Consider the following 21,333-nt stretch of genomic DNA (forward strand, 5'->3'; position numbering starts at 1 on the left):
GACAATCGAGGGAGGTCTCCAGCCAAGAGACTGCATGAGAGCTGGCACCAGTTACACTCACCCTCCTGGTCCCTTCGGCGCCGACGGGAAGACGGGACCCAGAGGCGTCGCAATGACGCGGTGTGGGAACATAGTCTGGAGCAGATACAGCTGCAAAGGCCATCCACGCCAGAGACCTTTGAAGCAGCGCAAGAGCTGATAGAGCTCACGGCATCTCCTCCACAGCCCGCGATCCCTCTGTACCGGGAGTGTTCGCCTGCAGCACCAGGGGCCTCAGCGGCACTGGTAACAGCGGCAGGGCACGGATCCTGGTCGGCACCACCAACGGTGGTCCCACCCGCTACGATGCTATGTCTTATGGCACCGCAGATGGGATTGGTGCCGCCAGCTACGTTGGTACCACCTTCGGTACCGGAGGAGGCTCCACCTGCTGTGCTACAAAGGGCGCCAGGCACCGATCCTCTGGCACCAGCCACTATGCCCCCACCTAGACAAATGCATACGGGGACTCGACAGCCCGAACCATGGCATCGGGGTGGGGAGGGTAGTCATGCACAGAAGTGTGTCGCTACAGGTGTCAGGCAAACGCCAGGATGTCCAAAACACCATTGAAGACCTACCCTTCGAGGGCAAGGATCTCTTCTCTCAAAGCACGGACTCAAGACACCACACCCTTAAGGACACGAGGGCCACCCTTAGGACTCTAGGCATACATACACCAGCCCCGCAGAGACGGTCACTTAATTCCAGGGCACCCGCTAGATCACAGTACCCTCCCTATAGCAAGACCCATGGAGGCTCAGGTATCGTAATGCGGGCACGGGTAATAGCAACTCCTCTGGACCGAATAACATTCGTAATAGGGGAAGGTGTCCCCACCCAGCCTTCCTACCAAAGGTACTGTCTGTCTTCCATATGTCCCAAGACACATACCTGCCTGCGTTTTACCAAAAGCCCCATAAGTCCTCTAGGGAACAAGCCCTCCACTCTCTTGATGCCAAGAAAGCGTTAGCCTTCTGTATAGACAGAACCAGACACTTCCGCAAGTCATCCCAACTTCTTATTTCATTTGTGGAAAGGATGAGAGGGTTGCCAGTGTCAGCCCAGAGGCGCTCTTCCTGGGTCTCGTCCTGTATTAAGGAATGTTACGTGTAAGCTGGCAAAGACACGCCTCACATGATGGCCCATTCCATGGGAGCGCATGCATTCTCTACAGCGTTCGTGGCTCGGGTCCTGATTGTAGATATCTGTAGGGCAGCCACGTGATCCTCGGTCCATATGTTCACTGCGCATTATGCCATTATGCAGCAGGCAAGGAGTGATGAAGCCCTGGGTTCTGCAGTTTTAAGTTCAGTTCTGTAACATCATCTAATAAAAGCATATTAGAAAGAAGTTGAATTGATTTCTAGGTCATGCCTCTGACCCCACCTCCACAAGTTTCGGCTAGGGGTTCATCTAATTCAAATGCACACGAGCAACCACTCGGAGAAGAAAAGAGGGTTACTTGCTTCTAACTGTTGTTCTTCGAGATGTGTTGCTCATGTCCATTTGATTCCCCTCTTCCCCCCCCCCAACCTCTTCTTCGTCGGTGTCTCCAGCAAGAAGGAACTAAGGTGGGGGAGGGCCGGCAGGGGTACTTATGCAATGTTATCGTGGTGCCACTCCAGCAGGCGACCTGCCAGCCCGACGGGTACTGCTGGGGAAAAACCACTTGGGGAACTGTGCACGCGGCATGAGCAACATATCTCGAAGTAACCCTCCTTTTTAGATAACCGGAACGCCCTAATCCCCGAGCGTGCCAGATAACACAGGTTTACTGTATTCTGGCTTTTGATACAATACTGGTAAATATGTCCTGAAATATATTGAAATCCTGTTTTAAAAGAGATTTTTCTACTTCCATCTTGATGTTTAGAAGGTTCTTTTTTAGCAAAAGATAAACTTACTACATAGGGGACTATGTAAAAATTGACTACACTCAAGATGCTATCAAATATATAACAGACTTTTTCTAAATTTTTACACTTAGACTTTAGTAGATTTTTTTCTTTAATTGAAATGTACATATTTGACATTAGGCACAAATGTTTTCTTTTAAAAAAAATTGTAGAGAAAAATCTGTCATTTTAATATAAAAAACCCTCACATTAAGTTCAGTAATGGACTTTGTAAAACCCAAATAAAATGGAATTCCCGGAACTCATCCTGAACTGCAATACACATTCTGGTGCCTTGTCTCAACAGTCTGTCAGTGAGTTCTACAAGTTAAATGTTATATTTGCTTTTATCAATTTCAGATTTGTTATTTTGGCATTCAGGTGGTAGTGAAGGCACTGGTTTTGATCTGTGGGTTTGAACCCTTAAAATGAGTTTGGAAGCTGGCTAGCTGAGAGCCACCAGGAGTCAAAGGGCTGGTAACTTAAATGCCAATAGAAATGTCTAATAAAGCATTTCTAATAAGTTTCAAATAGATGTAGTTCTTTAGTCAATTGAGTCTACAACAGGTTCAAATGAACATATCAGATAAAGTTTTCAGAAGCACCTGAGTGACTTAGAAACCTAACTCCTTGGCACTTAGTGTCGTAAGTCTTTTAGATGCTTTGGAAAATGTCACCCATCTTGACTAGTAGTAGCTCCTATCTTGTAGGGTTGATTGTAATAGGCTGTCATGAGGTATGTTATAGAACTCCGATTACAAATCCCCGGTTAATTTCCATTAAACACTAACTTATTTTGTGAAATTGCTACTGTATTTTTTTCAAAGAATTCCGTGACTATGAAGCTGAGGGGGAATAGTGAATCTGACCAGGAGGGAGTAAACGCTAGTGGAAGTACCCCCATTACCAGGGCTCGCCGAACTGCAGCGAGCCTCGCTCGCCAGCCGTGCTGTCCAGCGATCTGCGCATGCGCAGATCACCCGAACCCGGCTCTTCCAGGTTGCAATCTACTCGCCCTGGGCGAGTAGATTGCATTATTTGTCGAGCCCTGCCCATTACATACTGAAATAGACGATACCAAAACCTTGACATCCTGTGGTGAAGGCACATAAATCTGAATGGTTTTAATACAAATTACTGTTCTGTAGTGTTTGTCCATAAGTTAAATTGACATTTGTTCGCCAGTAGTTAAGTGCTAGCCTTCAGGACTAGTGAAAGCAATAACGTCAGGAGGTCGATCCTCATCAGCCTAAACCACAGTGAATTCTCCACACATTGCAATCCAAGTCCCTGCCCAAGCAGTTACCAAGTCGCATTGTGTACATCCAGAAATCCTTGCTTGCCTATCACAGTAAAGTACGCTTTCCAACTTGTCAGATGAACAGAACGTTGGCTTTTGATGCTAAGATGCAGCATGCATCACTTTCTCACTGGTTGATTTAATGTATAGCATTTCCTCTCTTGTCTTGAATAAGCGGATGTTCGACCTTGGAGATTTGCTCTTTGTGTTGCTTACGACTCCTATACCCAAACTCTGCAGAATTCCTAAATAAACCAATGCTTACTAAAAACATGGGCTTTGGATTTTAAAAAGAACTCTTTCCTTTCTCCAGCTTCCTTGAAGTGTTGTTGGTATTTTAATGGAGGTTGAAAGAATCTGAGGTGGCCAAGGCAACACAACCTATGCTTTATGTAACCATGGCATTTCTGTTTGTTTTGTAAACTAAGTTTCCCTTATTCTACTTTCTGGACCCCCAACACATAACCAAAGCATACACAGTTCTATGAAAGAAAGGGCAGGACTAAGAACATCTGGCAGTCTTAACATTTCAGTGCACAACTTCAGGAGCCACGTCATTTCCCTGTCTTCTCACTTCAAATATTGAAGTTTGATGCTTGTCTTGATGCTAACCTCAGTGGTCCAAGTTGCCAGACTGTTGCTGCCTGGAATGTTGACAAGCTGTTCCAGGATTCCCTGAGAGTATTTGTCAGTTATGCTATCCAGTACTACTGACCTCATTGCAGTTAAAGCTACAGGATGGCCGCAGAAAGCACATAGAGGGCTTTCAAAACTATATGTTAATATCACTAGTAGCACTGAGTCTTGCTTACCTCATTCTTAGCAGTATGTTTTCAAATGAGTTGGCTGGATTTCAGCTATGTAACGTTCAGTGTTAGTGGAAATTACTCAAAACTATAACTTCACAAAGTGAGCTAAGAAAATGCCCTTAATATAAACTTGTACATACAGCAGATTGTGACTGTACAGATATAATTTAATGACTGAGTCACTTCAGATTTCTCTGTCTGTAGAAAGAGAGTTACTTACTTTTTCCACATAAGTACATTACTGCTACCTAATGTACCTGGTGTAGCAATTATAACACATCCACTGCTGCTGGTCTGCCTGGTCCTACACCTTTAGAATGCTTATGTTCCAGTGAAGTGTTTCCTCTTCTATGCAGTAGAAGAATGTAGGTGTGAAGGACAAGAGTTCATTTCCAGCACATGAAACCAAATAGTTTGTCTTGTAGATGTAACCAGAGTTTTTCTTTTGCAGTTCCTTTTGAATCTGGTACAAAAGCTGAAGAAGTCACTCCCATAGAGGTTGCCCAAAGTGATGGAGATTATGATACAGAAGAAGGATTCTCCAATTTGTCTCCGACAAAGTTGCATCTTGATGCAGTTGCTACCGAAAAGACACCCAATGGGGCTTTGCCTCCTGAAGCCCCAATCATCCTCAGCCCTCCACAAACACTCAAGCCAGACATGTACAACCTGGTGTGGCGCTCTGGAAAGGATGGCGGCTTGCCCATCAATGCTTACTTCGTGAAATATCGCAAGGTACTGCTGCTTTTTGGAAGAGAGGGATAACTCCTTAGCAGATGTGGCTTCTCAGGGAGCCTATCATTGTTATGGCAGCGTGGGATTTAACATGAGCTCTGGGATCAGCCCAGAGAGAAAACAAAAGCGGCGAGGAGTCCTGTGGCACCTTATAGACTGACTGAAGTGTTGGAGTATAAGCTTTCGTGGGTAAACACCCACTTTGTCAGACGCATCTGACGAAGTGGGTCTTTGCCCATGCAAGCTTATGCTCCAACACTTCAGTTAGTCTGTAAGGTGCCACAGGACTCCTCGCCGCTTTTGCAGATTCAGACTAACACGGCTACCCCTCTGATGCTTGAGAGAAAACAAGATACACTTGAACCACAATGTTGCTGTAGACACAGGCAGCCTGCTTAGGGATGATAGAAATTAGTTGCTGCTTTTTCTGTGTTTAACCAGGCTCAATAGAGCTCAAGTTATTTTCATTATACTACCCTTCGTGTAGATGTGCAATGAAACTCTGGTGAGCATTATTCATACAAGATCAGTAATGGAAAAAATGTATTAAAGGCAGTAGGTTTGGCTCTCAACTTACTAACACTGGTGTAAGTCAGATGCAAGTTTTGCCTCTGACCTAGTATGTTGAAGGGTATGTCCACACTACCAAGTTTTGTCAAAAAAAGTATGTCGACACCCAAAAGTCGACAAAACAAAGATCGCCAGAGGGTGTTCGCACTTGCTTCTTGGTCTACAGATCATGTTGTACCCAGTGGGGGCACCATCATCAACCATGTGAGCAACGCACTGTGGGTATGTATCCCGCATTGCCATCTTATGGGAAGGCAGAGCTGATCCCTGCACATCTTAGGATTCCCCCTCAGTCCCCCACAGCCTCTTGAGTTACCGGGAGCAGCATCGTGGGTAGCTCTGTGCCGAGGAATGTCAGAACAGCGCAGCAGCCTCTCTCTCTGCTGTAGGCAGGAGCACGTCAGCCCGATCAGAGCAGCCCCTGCCTGCAGCGGCGAGGGGGGAGCACTCCAGCCTGGCTGTGGAAGGTGGGAGAGCGCCCTACCCACCCCCATTTAATCAGTTAAGCGGTTAAACGTAACATTTAACTGGTCAACTAATTCAATGGGATTTTATAGCCTAGTGGCTACACTTACTCTTGGTCAACAATAAAGGGAGGGGAAAAGAAAAAAGTATTTTGTAGGGGTGGAAGCTTTTTGTCACTGAAACTAGGAATGTAAGCAAGTAGGCTTATCGGTTAGTCGAGTCAGTTACTTATATCCCTCCCCCCACTCTGTATCAGAGGCAGGGTAGGGGAAAAGGAGCCAGTGCTAGAGGGAGCTGACTTAAAAGCCGGTTCCCTCCAGCACTGCCTTGGTGGTGCCACCCCCACCGCTGCTGCCTCTATTAGAGGCAGCACCATGAGAGGGGGAAGGGGGCAGCATGGAGGGGCTGCTCCAGGCAGGAAACCCAGCTCTGTCCTGGCTCGCGCCAGATCCAGTACCTACCCCCGCTTCGACTCTGCAGTTTAAATGTACTAAGAGCTGGGCGGGCAGGCAGCCTGGCTCTTAGTACATTTAAACAGCAAAGCCACAGTGAGGGTAGGTCCTGGACCCACCATGAGCCGGCACTGAGCGCTTCCTTCCTTATCGACTACACGATTAGTTGATAAAAATTAGCGAGTTGCCCACCTCTTAACATCCTTAGCTGAAAGTCTTTTCCCGACAGAAGACCCATTTCAGTGTGTGTGCTCTCATTGTTTTGTCACCAAAAGTCAAGTTTTGACAGCAAAACTTTGTAATGTAGACAAAGCCTAAGAATTCACTATATCACAAATGAAGCTCAAATGCTCAGATAGCAGGGAGAGATAAAACTCCTTTAATTAGAATTGGAGCCAAGCAATGCAGGCCTAGATCTCTAAGTTAACGAGTTCGTTATAAGTTTAAATCCTTGTACATCCTGGTTGTGTCCCAACCTGAAGTGGAAATACCACAAAGTATTTTTGACCAGCCACATCCTAGAAATCTCATGACAGAGTCCATTAGCATAATATCTGAACCAAAGATAGTGCGTTCCGATAAGCATCAAAAGTTTTGAACACTTATCTGACTGTTTCAAATTTGCCCATCACTAGCAATTATCTATTTTCTATTAAATGCCTATTTATTTACATATTTTAGTAGACAATTTTTTGTCATTTTAAATGCATCTATCTCTTGTATTATAAACATTATTTAATTGATTTCCTCTTCTTCCAGGATTTTTTAATAAAACATTAGAAAGAAATGTCTCTTGAAGAAAGAATTTGAATCAAGGCCATCAGTATAAACTTCAGTAATGCATAGTATTTAGAGCTGCCTTCCGTGTTTTTATTACAGTCTTACAGTGTTTAATAGTTTATTTTTGGTAGAATCATGCCTTTCCCTTTGGGATTTGGGGTGATACTTTTCTCAGACGGTCAAGTATTAAGAGAAATCTCTTTCCTTTGCCTAATGGAACAGATAAATTCACTGTAAAACGGAAAAAAAACACAAAGGAAAAAATTGTAAAAAGAGAAGTATGTAAACTAATAAAAACAAATCTCCACTCTTCCTGCTGACGTTTTCCAGTCTCTGGAAATAACTAAGCAGCTAATATAGTTCTCTCTGTTACTCATTATAACCTATAAACATTTTAAAGATGCTTACATCATGGAAGGCTGGGATAGGTTAAAGAAACTCTGTCACTTTCTCATCTTGGATCCTGTTTTAATCCAATGCTACCATCTAATGCAGGGGTAGGCAATAAAACTGGTGGTTCACCAGGATTAGCCCCTGGTGGGCCACTGCCACTATATTTATCTGCCCGTCCTCAGGTACATGTAAACACAGCTCCCATTGGCCGAGAATGACAGTCTGTGGCCATTGGGTGCTGTGATCCCCTATATCTGTGGAGGTGCAGGTAAATACTGGCAGACCAGATCTGGCCCATGGGCTGGTATTTGTCCACCCCTGATCGAATGGCTACATTTGGTATTCTGCTTAAAATAATTTGTCCTCAGTCTAGTTCCCTCAAGCACAAGCGCTCAGAGTAAATACCCACTGTAATATGCACTAATTAGCAGGGCTCGACAAACCGCTGTTTCTGCTCGCCCGTGGTGAGTAGATTTCAGCCAGTCGCTCCGTGCGCCCCATTCACCGGCGCTATGCGCAGTGCGGTGCTGGCGAGTAGCTCTCGCTGCAGATTGTCGAGCCCTGCTAATTAGCATTGTTCTTAGCCGGCACAGCTAAGTGATCAGGGGCCAAATAAAAATTTGGAGACTGAATTTTCTCAAACCCTAATATGTCGGATCCTGTAGGCCAGGCTTCAGGTCTCTTGCAGGACATTGTATAGAAGTTCAGAGCCGCTGCTTGTGCTTTACCTGCTGTACAGATAAAAGCCCTGGCAATCCACATCTTTTAACATTTTTGTACAATAAAATGTCCAGAAGACAAGCTCAGCTGGAGAAGTATTGATTTTTCCCTATCTAAAGTTGAAGTCTTGTTCTTAGTATCTTGTGATTGCCTCTTGTGCAGCTGGATGATGGCATCAATGTCATGGGTAGCTGGCATACAGTCCGTGTCCCTGGAAGTGAAAATGAGCTTCATCTCACAGAACTGGAACCCTCCAGCCTGTATGAAGTTCTGATGGTAGCAAGGAGTGCTGCTGGGGAAGGCCAGCCTGCCATGCTTACATTTCGCACCAGCAAAGGTAGGCGCAGTGTTTCCTACATGCAGAGTTATCACTTGTACATTCCTGTGGTTTGTTGGCTGTTGCTTGTCTCTGTGGAAACAGTTGTTTAACCTAGTATCTAAGGAAGGCTGTTGGTAAATGGGATCCAGCATAGCTGAGGTCAAATTCTGATGGTGCATTCCCATATAGTTGTATGCTGATAGGATTCTTGTTGGTAAATGCCAGCAGACTCCATTATCATGCTGTTTGTGGTGATTTTTTGCATATGAATGAAGGAAACAAACTACAAAGACAACTGCGTTCTATATGGATTTTAAGGCTAGTCTCCACTAGATGCATTACAGCAGTGCAGCTGTGCCAGTGCATTTGCACTGCTGTAGTGTAGCTGGTGAAGACACGCTGTACTGATGGAAGAGCACTATCCTGTTAGCAAAATAAAACCACCTCTGAATAATTATATATTCTCCACACTGCTTAAAATATTACTAATGCAAAGAATTAAACAATTAGACATACAGTGCAGGTGGAGTTAGCCTTATGCTATGGACACTGGTATCAGTTTTTAATTGCCCACTTTGATTAGGGGAGTTAGCTATTGGGTAACTGAATAGTCGAGTTACCACATGAACTCTTATCAGTTATTTGACTATTTTATAGTCCCCACTGGCAGGGCCAGCAGCCAACGCACACTCACCCCACTCCCAGGGAGCCTCGTTCCACCCCAAGCTGCTGCCTCGCTATCAGAGGCAGCAGCGTGGGGTGCCAGGCAGGAGCTGGTCTGCGAGGGGCGCCAGTTTAAAAAATAGTTCCCTGTGCAGACCAGCTGCCTGCTGCTCATGCTGCTGCCTCTGATACAGAGGCAGCAGCGCAGGGTGGCAGCAGCCCCTGTCTGCAGGAGGTCCAAGCTCCTCACAGACAGAAGCTGCTCCACCTCCCCTGTCCACAGGGAACTTGGACCCCCTACAGACAGGGGCTGCTGCTGTGGTGAGCCTGGACCTGCGAACAGGGGCTGCCACCACTTTGATACAGAGGCAGCAAGGGGAGGGAATGTATGTAACCCAGGCTTATCGGTTAATCGTATAGTTGACTCATGTTGACATCCCTAGCTTTGGGGCTCCATTAGGTCTATTACCATGCTGTTGATAGAGTGCTTTCATTCTGGCTCCTTTAGCAACCATGGAGGTTCCAATGCAGCAAGGGGCATGAATTGGGGGAAGCTAGTGTAAGACATGATGAGCCTTCTTGTATCACCTGACAGCAGAAATCTAGGGTGGGGTTGTAGCATATTATGCTATATAGATGTGGAGTTGCTCCAGCCTGAGACTTGCAGAGCGGTTCTGGGGATTTACATGGAGAATTCTTTTTTCTCTCAGCCCCCAAGGAACCTCCCTAGTGCACAGCTAGCCTGGCTGGGAATTGGAGCCAACTTTAGCACCAATTGCACCATAGTTAAAGTTACTATCTTGTATAAAAGCAGTGGGAAGAGAGCATAGTGTAAGAATCAGGTGAACAGGTTTTTTCGGCAGGGTCTCTTCTGGTCACTGAGCTGTTTATCGTATATCAAACACACTTTTTTTTAGAAAGAGCATCATCCTCAAAAAACACTCAGGCGCCATCTCCCCCGCTTGGCATTCCTAAACACCCTGTCATTCAGGAAGGGACAAATAACTTTGGGGTGATCCTTCCAGACCCATCTCGACACAGCGGAGGTAGGTGCATGGGTTGTCTCCAATTCTCATGTTAAATGTAAAATAAGATGCATTTAAGCTAATTTTTAAGCCCTGATAACTGATACATCTGTGTTGTATGCCCATTTTTATTCTCTTTATTCTTTAGGTCTGTCTTTCTGCTGCAGGTCTGTTTCTCTTGTGAACGATTTGTTAGCAAGGCTCAGTTATAAGTGACTTCAGACTTTCTATGATGGCAGCATTTTTAGATAAAAGGATCAGATTGTGCATGCTTTTAAGAGTGTTAACTAAAAGGTTATTTCACTCCAGTCAGTGAGGCGGAGTATTAACTAAGACATCTAGATCTATCCAGTCATTTGTTGTGACTTGCATATCTTACAGAAAAGTGTAGTTTATAAACTGAGATATCAACTTAATTTCTCAGTCAGTGAATTTATAATATTTAAATAATATTTAAATGAAATGCATTCAGTTTCCAAAAATGAGTTAAGTAGCTTGGTGCCACACTTGACCCCTAATTTCACTGCCAATTTTGATAATTGATTAAGACATTTTCCTGTGCTTGTGGTCTTCTTTCCAATCTGACTTTCTGAAGACCCAAGAACAAGAGAAACTGATTATACAGGAGAAACAGTGAGGGTGACAACAAAGTGTTATGTGCATAAAGTCAATGTCTTTTCTATAGTTTTTCACTGATAATCAAATTGGATATTGTAACAAGTCATTTTCAAACAGGTGTGATTTTTAAAATGAAAATGTCCCTCTATATCTTACTGCTAAGTATGTGTCTGGTCTTCTTTTGGTAACTAGAACTTGTTTGCAAAGAATGTTGTCAAAGTGAGGGTACATAACATGACCACAAAGGTAAAATTTTCAAAAGCATCCACATCCAATTTTCAAAAGTGGTTATGGTTCGTAAGTGCATATGTCAGTTTTGTAAATGGGATTTAGCCTCCTAACTCCCTTCAGCACTTTTGAAAATGTTAACCAAACAGACTGAAAATGAGTTTAAGAATTTAAAATCCAGTTAGTGCCAGAAAACGTATTTCCTTTCTGTTCCTTATTTCTTCCCCCTGTGGCACTCTGGTTTAACAATGTGTATAAGCCAGTGCAGTGAAGACTCGAGATGTCTCATTGTTTAAAATGGTTATAACCAGATTGCTAACACCATCTCTTTCCATTTTCTCTGTTTCCACTGCTGTCTGTAACTTCAAGTGAGTTCAGTAAGTACTGATGCCATTTGTTATGTGCTTGGTTTGCTCTTGTTTCTTCTAAATAATGTTTAAGCAATTTAGTGCTTAGTAATATTTATGAACCACTTTTTTCATGATTCTGGGTATTTCAGGTCAATTTTTTTATTTGCACCAGCCTGTTGTATGTGCTCCCTTTGTAGTACTAAGGAAGAAGTAGGGTTTAGTGTGTTAGCATGTCTCTTTCAATTCCATTCCCTATTTTTCTGGTGGTGTTGATTATTTAAGAACACTTTTGTGCTCCCATAATTTGCATTGCGCTGCATCAGACCAGTCACTGATGTTAGAAGTGGCAGCGTTCACCTCCACAGCTAAGTTTTCGTACACAATTTAAGACTTTAGTACTATGGCTTCCAATTCTGAAGAATAAAAGAAAAGCTTATGAAAGTACCTTTCATTTTATATGTTGGAGAGCTTGTGAGAGGAAGATTTAAGAATTCTTCATGTTTGAAACATTTGGTCTAATTTGATTGAGTAATCATAGGGGTGGCTCTGTAAAGACTGGAGTTCCATGTTTCTCTTCTAACTTCTATCTTCGTCAATTTCTCATTTCAGTTCCTGAGGCTCCAGATCGCCCTGCTATCTCAACGGCTTCAGAGACCTCTGTCTATGTCACCTGGATCCCACGTGCAAATGGTGGCTCCCCCATCACTGCCTTTAAAGTAGAGTACAAGCGTATGAGTCGAAACAGTGATTGGCTAATTGCAGCTGAAAATATCTCTCCTTCTAAACTGTCAGTGGAAGTTCGCAACTTAGAGCCAGGTAGTAAGATTCTTTCACTGCCTTTTTTTAGATGATCACTTTCTATGAGAAATGCTCCTGATTTCTGGTCATCCACTTAAAATGATAAAATAATTACAGATTCATTACAGAATGCTAAACATGATTGAGAAGGCCTATTTTATTTGTAGTTAGTTTCCCTCTGGTTAGGAATTTTTCTCTAAGTTGGCTTCCTCTCTAAAAAGGAAATAATTGGTACCCAGTGTTTGATTTTTATTGGTATCTGTTAATTGTTTGTGTAACTCTAATTGCTATGGGCTTTTGTTCAGCCATTCAGTTTTTCAATGAGTAGTAAGTAGTATTAGACTGGGAAACAAGAGTACAAATATGCTAAAATCAGCTAGTCATTTTGACGAGAGAGAAGTTCAGGGGAACTTCAGAAATAGATCAAGAAGTGCCATTTTCCATGATCTCTAGAAATGCACACCTCATGTCTTGTGAAATACTCTTCCCTAATCTTAATTGGACAAACCCTACTTTTTAGGGGATGGGAGTGGGGGAAAAGCATTTCCTTGCCATTTTCGTAGGTTAAAAATTTATTTCCAACCCTTTTATTTTACTAGTTTTCCAACATTGCATGAGGGCATTTTCTGTCAGTTAAACAACTAAAAAACCATTAGAGACATATCACTGGTAGCAAGTTATTTTCTTTCTGAATCTCAAGAAATCAATTTAGAACTAATTCCATTGTGACAGTGGCTTATCTCTGCAGGCTTTTTTTAAAAATCAATTGAGCATTTTTTCTAGTACTTGGGTATTTTTATCTTTTCTCCCTAACTTTATCTTTTGTCTTTGAAAGGAGCAACATACAAATTCCGTGTGATTGCTGTTAACAATTATGGGGATAGTCCACGAAGCTCACCATCTCGACCTTATCAGGTCGCTGGCTTTACCAACCGTTTTTCCAACCGCCCGATTGCAGGACCTCACATTGCCTACACTGAGGCAGTCAGCGACACTCAGATCATGTTAAAATGGACTGTGAGTACATGGTTTTTGTCGTTCCCTCCCCCTCTCACTCCCCCCGGTAAACTAATTCTTACTGGTTTGTCAGTTAGATATCTTTTTAAAGAGAAGGGTCAAGAACAACATAATCAAGCTAGCAATATAGTTAGGGTTGCCAGATGGTTTAACCAAAAATACTGAACACCCCCCCCCCCCCCAAAAAAACACACCAGGGAAAAAATTCTGTGGGGGGGGGGGAAAGGGGGAGACCGAAGTTGTGGGGGGAGGAGGGAGAGAAGGTGGAGGACCCTCAGAGTTAAGCAAAAACATTTTTTTAAAAAACTGCATGGCCCCTTTAAGAAAGGCCTTTCAGTTGTTTTGCTGGCGGACATCTGACTCCGAGCCAGAAGACAACCCCACAGTGGAGCCAGGTGAGCCGGAGGGCGGGACCCAGTTGCTGAGTGTGTGTGTAGGGTTGCCAAGTGTCTGGTATTTTCGCCTCCTGGCAGGGGAAACAAAAATCAGAAAATACCAGACATTTTAGGTGTCCGGTATTTTCTGAATTTTTTTTTACCGTACAGGAGGCGAAAATACTGGACTGTCTGGGTCAATATTGGATACCTGGCAACCCTAAATGTAGTTGTTTTCCTTTGTGCAGTTGAGTGGTATTCTTAACAGACTCATATGTATCCCCATCCCATGAACCATATCAGTTACTCGTTCTTTCCTATGTTGTAAAATTTAAACTCTAGAAATCTGAGTTGTTGCTGTACATCTGATACTGCCTTGCTGTTAATCAATATTCACTTTAACTCCTCCAAACAGCTCAGAAGCGTTATTGAATAATCCTGTTTTAGACCGAGTCCTTGAAAAGAACCCACCATTATGCACACACTAAAAAGAATTAACTAAGCCTCAAAATCATATCCTCAGCAACCACTGTTCTCCTCCTCCAGTGCCTCGCCTATCAGCAGGCCCTGCCAATCAGCCCCTCCCACCTTCTGAAGCTCTACTGTTCAGCAGCTGGCAGAAATGGAAGAGCAGGGGGTAGGAAGAGCCAAAGCAAGGGCATGGCATGCCCAGGGCAAAGTGTGGAATGGGGTGGAAAGAAGTGGAATGGGAAGAGGGGAGGGGAGGGTAGGGGGGCCAAGCACCTTCTAGGAAACCAGAAATCAAAGTCAGCACCTCTATTCTTAAGCACTGAAAGACACTGACTTAACTGAGGCCTGTTTTCAACTTTCAAACCACAGTTGTTTCAGCAGTATGGCTGTTCAGAAAAAGATCCCAAGATATTTTTTTCTCCTCTGTGGAAAGAGTATGTATTTTTTTATTTTGTGACCAAAAAGCAGCAGACGTACTAGGTCAAAGACTTTAAGAAATTAACCTTTGTGCAGAGACCAACGTGCAGAATTTCTCAGCCAAAATGGAAGCTTCCAATAGCAATTGGTGACTGACAGTAGAGGATTAGAATGGAAACTGTTATGTCATCTGAACTATAGTGGCTTTTTCTACTTTTTCTAGATCTTTTTCTGCAAATATTCCTGTTCGCTTCCTGAATTAAGTAAATTTGTCATGACATTGTAAAAAAATTAATATTTTATTCTTAAATAATTTGTCTAATGACTTACTATTTTTATTCTCTTTTACAGTATATTACATCAAGCAACAATAATACTCCCATCCAAGGATTTTATATCTATTACCGGCCAACTGACAGTGACAATGATAGTGATTACAAGAGGGATATTGTGGAAGGTATGATGTGATATATGCATTATCTGAAGCAGTATGCCAGAGTTGTGTTGGATAAAACCATTGGGTTGCTATAATGGCTGTGTTTTACATAAAATCTGAACTACTTTATCCAGACTCATTCAGCCTAAATAATATATTCACCAGCAGTAGAGATCTTAACTTTTATTACCAAATCCTGCCACCGCATGAACTTGTTTCTTCCATCGGTCAGACTTAGTTGATTTAAATCGTTCTGGTTGCGCCATTGCAAGACCTAAACTGCTTTAAGTGCATCTGTATTTATCTTAATCCACTAATATGCTAAAATAAAATAAGATTTAAATCTGTTTACATGCATCTAGCAATTAGGGATTTTTACTGGTGCAATTCAATGGATTTTAGATTTAGTGTTTCTGGTGCAAGTCTTCTAAGATAAATAAACCCTTAGTTCTGCCAAAACAAAAGAGAGGACTATGCAGCGCTTTAAAGACTAACAAGATGGTTTATTAGGTGATGAGCTTTTGTGGGCCAGACCCACTTCCTCAGATCAAATTGTGGAAGAAAATTGGCATGACCGTATATACCAAAGGGATACAATCAAAAAAAGTGCGCGCACATAAAATAGGCAAATCAGATTTTAGAACAGAGAGGGCATGGGGGGGGGGAGGTTAATGTCTATGAGATAATGATATTAGAGGTGATAATTGGGGAAGCTATCTTTGTAATGGACACGAACATTATCTTTGTAATGGAAATGAACATTATCGAAAATTTATTCCAGCAGATAAAGGCAAACAAGTTCGTAAGCTCTCTAAAGGACTTGACCTCCACCCTGCAGTCACTGGGGATTTACACTCCAGCCCACCGAAGGAAACACCAGAAAGAGCCTCTTAAACCCCCAGCTACTTCCTTTGCACATTCCGTTACCTGCATCCACCAGATCCCTTTGTCTCATTTCTCAGCTCCTCCTCCTCCCACCACCATGTACTCCTGACGGAGGCCATAGGCCATTTTTCACATGCACCTTAAGGTCCTGTGCATATCCATTGATGCCACCTACTTACTTCTCCCACCATCTTTGAAGACTATCTTACATTCTTCATCCCCAGTTGGGATCAAGATCCCCATCATGACAGGATGGGGACTAACTTGTACTGCCACACTGCTCGGGTACCTGTATCCAGTCAGTGACCAGCCTACATGTAAATGTACTGGGGCTGAAAATGATCTGTTTCAGTGCAAGGCTTTCCTTCTCATATGCTCAGACTGTGTGCAAATACAGGAAGCCCCTAACTTACAAATGGGTTGTGTTCCAAAAGCTTGTTTGTAAGTCAGTTGTTTAGAACTTGGAATGTACTTTCCCATAGAAATGTTATCCTAGATAGGCTTTTTGTGGGCTAGCCTGACTATTTACCCCATAGCATATCTGAAATACTGTATATTTGCAATGAAAAAGAGTAGACACGGTTTTTCATTTAACCTTGATTGTTGGGGCTTGAGGAAAGACAAGTTTGATTATAGGAGGAGGTGACAGTAGATGGAGATTCTGAAGGGGACATCTCTGCTCTGACTTCTGCCACCAGCCCAATGCCCTGGCCACACTCCACCACGTGGACTGAACCAGTAGAAGGAGGCGAGCAGCACAACTTGAAACATTATAGGGTTTTTTTACCATATTTCTGTAAAATAGTGAAAACTATTTTCAGTTTACATGAGACTTAGTGTCTGATTTTCACGGATTTTATCTTGTGAAGACTCTTACCAGTGGAAAAGCTGTTGGCAGTTGTGTTAACGCGTTGCCTTAAGCTTTCATTAACATTTCCTGCTAAGTCTTGTCTTCTGAGACAGTCAAAAGCTTATAGAAGATTTTTCTTCTGTAAAAGTTGCCACAAGCAGTTTTATAAACATGTTTGTGTGTTTGCATCATATGGCTTTCCAGTGTCTGTATCTTTCAGCAAAAGCAAAATTAAACCTTCCCCTTCCTGCTTATAGGTACTGAATTTTCCCTGTTGCTTCTGTCTTAGAGATTGAATTTTACACCTACATATAGTCTGACGTCAGTTGTTTAAATGTTTTCCCTTCCTAATGGTGCACAGAGAGCACAGTTAAAGTGCTTGTACTGATGCCAGTTCCACTAATGGTTTGAAGCAGAAACCTAAAACCTGGGATAGTAATTACTGAAAGGAATGTTTGGGGGTGGAGAGAGAAAGAGGAGACAGAAGTGAAAAAATGTGCTTGAGGAATAGGCCAATTCCAGACTCAACCAATATTTAAATAAAAGCTGTTGTTTGTAGTGTGTGTGAACTGAGTGGTTAGCTACTCTGAAAGCCAACAGTTGAAAAGAGCCTGCCTCATGTGGTAGAGTGAAAACCCAGCCTCCCTTGGAGGCTATTTGCAGTGACACTGCAGTGGGAATTGCAGGCAGCTTTAATTCTGGAGTTTGAGTGGAATCTTGACGGTGCGGCCCTTCCAGCCAAGTGGGTTTTATTTTTCTAATTAATACTTAAGTCAGTAGGTGGTAGACAGAAGCAGTGGAAACCGTTCAAGGTGGCATTTTCCAAGAGGGATTAGAAGTGCTCAAACAGTTAATTCAACTCTCAGAAAAGGGTCCCTGTTTATTAAAATTTGTCACAAGTCTGTGAAAATAAAACCTGAGTGATTTATACTGAAGTGCTCTGTATTTCAGGAGGGTATCTAAATGAAAGGCTGGCTAGCAGCCAGTGGTAACAAAATCATTCTGTTAGAAAAGCTTGCTGGGATTGGCGTCCATGCCCCCAAGAGACTGGGAGAGTGAGACAGGCCTGTTATCAGTGTACCCAGCACATTTCACAAAGTATAAGTTGAATTATTTGTAGCTTCTGCTAACTGAGATGATAGAGATCATAATATTGACTTTAAGACTGAGTGACTAGGATTGTAATTGGAACCTCACATTGGTAGTCACTGAGGATCCCATGGTACTCTTGAAGGGGTCAGGGTAATATCTCAGCACTCTCGCCAACGTCTAACAAGAGAGTCATTACATTCTGCCTACCTAAGCTTCTCCTGTTTGTCTGCCTCCCCTGATGAACACTGTACAGGAGGCCCCCAACTTGCGACTGCCCGAGTTCCAACTCCCCCGCACTTACAACCATTTTTATAAGAGCGGAAGGGGCTGAAACCCCCCGACTTATGTCCTCCGCCTGCATTTACGACAGCACACAGAGCCTATCGTAAATGAGGGTTTGAGTTAGGATGCCCCCGACTTGTAATACTTCCCCAGGAACCAATCACGTTGCAAGTCGGGGGCCTTCTGTATGTTAAACAGCTGGCACATTCCACCCTGGGCAATGGAGGATGAAGCGATTACAAGCTTGCCATCGTATACCCAGGAATGTGCTTAGGAATCTTCCAGGATGGAAAGAATAATTCCAAGTGTAAAAAATAAAGATTAGTTTGTCTTTCAAATGAGAGTTGTGTCTCAACCAGAATTTCCGCTTCATAGGAAATTCCAGGGTTTTTAAATGTTTCATTCAGAGCAGAACTGAAGAATTCTCAATTTCCCATGAAACAAAAATGCCAAAAAGTCAAAATCAAAACATTTTGTTTCAATGTTGACTTTTAAAAAATAAGTTTGAAACCAATAAAAATGTCAAAACAGAGCACTTATACTTTAAAATTGTTTTTCCTTTTTGCCAAAACCAAAATTTTGCTGAAATTGACATTCCTGCAAAAAGCTTTGAATTTGACAAAATAGTATTTTCCACCAGAAAATCATTCTGTGTCCAGCTCTGTTTAAAAGTACAAAGTATAATATTTTAAAGATAGTGTTTTCTGTGCTTGCCGAGCAAAGCTATGACAACCCAGCATTATACTTTTGCCCAGTAATAGAAAAGAATCTATATTTTCTTTTGACTCAAAGATTTTTCTCTCCCCCTCCCCACACACACTCACCTATCTCCTATCAAACAAGAAAACAAATGTAGTTCCATTTTTCTTCATAGGTACAAAGCAATGGCATTTGATAAGCCACCTGCAGCCGGAAACATCTTATGATATTAAAATGCAGTGCTATAATGAGGGAGGTGAAAGTGAATACAGCAACGTGATGATTTGTGAGACGAAAGGTGAGTAGGAGCACTTTTGCTCATTTGAGAGGTAATATTAAATGTAAAGCATGATAAGTAAATTACATTTTGACCTTCATTTCTTTTAAAAAGTTGGTTCCATCACCTATAATTATGTTTGGATGATTCAGGGGTGACTACCGGCCAGAGTCTGCCTCTGGCATCCTCCTCCCCCCCCAAAACCCTGCCCCGGGCCACCACCCAAACTCTCTGCCCCCCCCTTTCCTCCCTCCTGCAAGTCATGACTCTCTCTCCCAAACCCTGCACCCCTTCCTACATACTCCCCTAAGCCAGATCCAGCACCCTCTCCATGAAAAAGTGTGGCACTTGACCATTTACCAAAATCTTGGAGGGTAAGTCCCCACTATAACAAATTATTGCCCACCCCTGCTCTAGATAATGAGTGGTTTCTGTTAGATTACAGGTCTTGATTAGATTCCCTAGGCATGAACTAACCTTTTGCAAAACACATTCTAATGCTATGAATACAGTGTTAAAAATGTTCTGAACAAACCCTCATTTAAAATCTTGGTTGTAACACTCAGTGTTGGGAAAAAATTAGTCCTGCAAAATCAGTTATCAGTAACTAATTCTTTACATTGTTTTTGGGAAACACAGAATGGTTACAATTTAGTATATATTTACTTAGTAGCCTGCAAATATATAGTTGCTGAAATGGTGCAGGTGTCATATTGACTCCTGGAATTTTGTAAGATTTCATCCTTGTTAATTTCCTGAAGAATGCAGTTTTGAAAACACGAAGTTAGCAGGGTTCACGTCAGATAGAAGTAGGGCATCTGGCAATGGTTTGATACAGAAATGCACAGTGTGGTTTTTCCTGACCTCAGAAGTGGAAAGAGTTCTTTCAGGTCTCCAGCAGAGCTTATGTTCAATTGCTTATTGAAGTATAACATGGCTTAGGTGCATGGGATTATAGCTAGGTGGATGATAAAAACATGTTCTAAGGCACATGGCTACTGTCCAGTCATAGTTGACCTCATCAGCTAATGTAAAAATCTTGAGCTGAATATGTTTTGTCTACAAATCAGTGCTAGATAATTCAGTGCTAGATATGTCAACTTCATAACTGTATAGTTAGAATAATGTTTCTGCAGGTTCCTTATTCCACGCTGGGTTCTCAAGACCATGTCTCCTCTATTTCAACCAGTGAAACGCATACCTGGAGCTTCAGAATATCCAATGAAGGACCTGAGTACACCACCTTATTCCCCTGACCGTGGGCTTGGAGGCAACGCTGGCCCATCCAACGGCCCTGTTCGGAGCAGTGATATGCTATATCTGATTGTGGGCTGTGTCCTTGGAGTGATGGTCCTCATTCTGATCGTTTTCATTGCCATGTGTCTGTGGAAGAATCGCCAGCAAAACACCATGCAGAGTGAGTTACTCTTGGTTTTTGTCTTGCTAAGCCAAGTTTAATATGAAAATGTATCAACTGAATGAAAAGTAGACAATAAATTTAGCACACGTTCAATACTGCAAATGAGAACCCTGCATCTGCTGTTAGGAGCAACCTGGTACTTGGTTAGTGATAGAAACTCTCCACTTGTGTGGTGTTCCTGAGACACATGGCATGACAGCAGAACTGGCGAAAGTAATGAGGTCTCTGCTTCAGTGCACTGATTCCCATTCGAGGATTGGGACACATGCAGATTGCAGCAGTGTGCTGCTGCACTGTTAAAAGTGCCATTCTTTGGATAAGTTATGAAGGCTCTGATCCAGCAACACGTTTAGACACGTTTACCTGTAAGCCTATTAAGTGTTCTCTTGACTTCGATGGCAGTACTCCCACGCTTAGACTTAAGCATGTCCGTAAGTGTTTTCCTAGATAGCAGTATAAATCCAGCGTTCCTTTTGCCTGTCTCTAACTTTTTACAGATCGGGTTATCTTGTGGCACATTTTTGAGGCTCATTGTAGTGCTGGTTAAAGGCTGTGGAGCAGCTGTTAATAAGCAGAAACTCTCTGAAATACTATGGAATACTTAAGCTTTTGAAAGGTGCTGTATACTACAGTTGAACCTCTCTGCTGGATTGTGGATGTTGCTGGAGCAGAGAGCCCTGGCAGCTAGGAGCTAGAGGGGCAGCCGGGGAGCTGCTGGCTTGGAGCCTGGCTGGGGCCAGGAGTGGGGTCAGCGGTGAGGAGGGGAGTCCAGCTAGGATATTTGTGGCCCCCTGGCAGAGCCCAGAGGCTGACATTCATCAACCTTGGGCCGGCAAACTCCGTCATTCGGGATGGTCGTGTCCCAAGAGTGCTGGACCAGAGAGGTCGAACAGCATCAACTTCTAGTCCCAGCAAATAGTCAGAGCAATTGGAGTCTTACATGATATTTTA

General features: G+C 42.9%; 1 protein-coding gene across 3 annotated transcripts in view; it reads left to right on the plus strand.

Moving 5' to 3' along the window:
• The window catches only part of CDON (cell adhesion associated, oncogene regulated), a 99,975-nt gene that overhangs the window by 60,965 nt on the left and 17,677 nt on the right, over positions 1 to 21,333 (plus strand). For all 3 annotated transcript variants that reach the window (XM_075909599.2, XM_075909600.2, XM_006122311.5), the window contains 8 exons: positions 4,498 to 4,781; positions 8,324 to 8,498; positions 10,061 to 10,189; positions 11,974 to 12,180; positions 12,998 to 13,179; positions 14,793 to 14,898; positions 18,861 to 18,983; positions 20,152 to 20,379. In XM_075909599.2, coding sequence (XP_075765714.2) covers positions 4,498 to 4,781; positions 8,324 to 8,498; positions 10,061 to 10,189; positions 11,974 to 12,180; positions 12,998 to 13,179; positions 14,793 to 14,898; positions 18,861 to 18,983; positions 20,152 to 20,379 — 1,434 coding nt within the window. The remainder of the gene's footprint in view (positions 1 to 4,497; positions 4,782 to 8,323; positions 8,499 to 10,060; positions 10,190 to 11,973; positions 12,181 to 12,997; positions 13,180 to 14,792; positions 14,899 to 18,860; positions 18,984 to 20,151; positions 20,380 to 21,333) is intronic.

This window comes from Pelodiscus sinensis, chromosome 25 (assembly GCF_052426305.1).
Source record: "Pelodiscus sinensis isolate ZL-2025 chromosome 25, ASM5242630v1, whole genome shotgun sequence".
Lineage (NCBI taxonomy): Eukaryota > Metazoa > Chordata > Testudines > Trionychidae > Pelodiscus > Pelodiscus sinensis.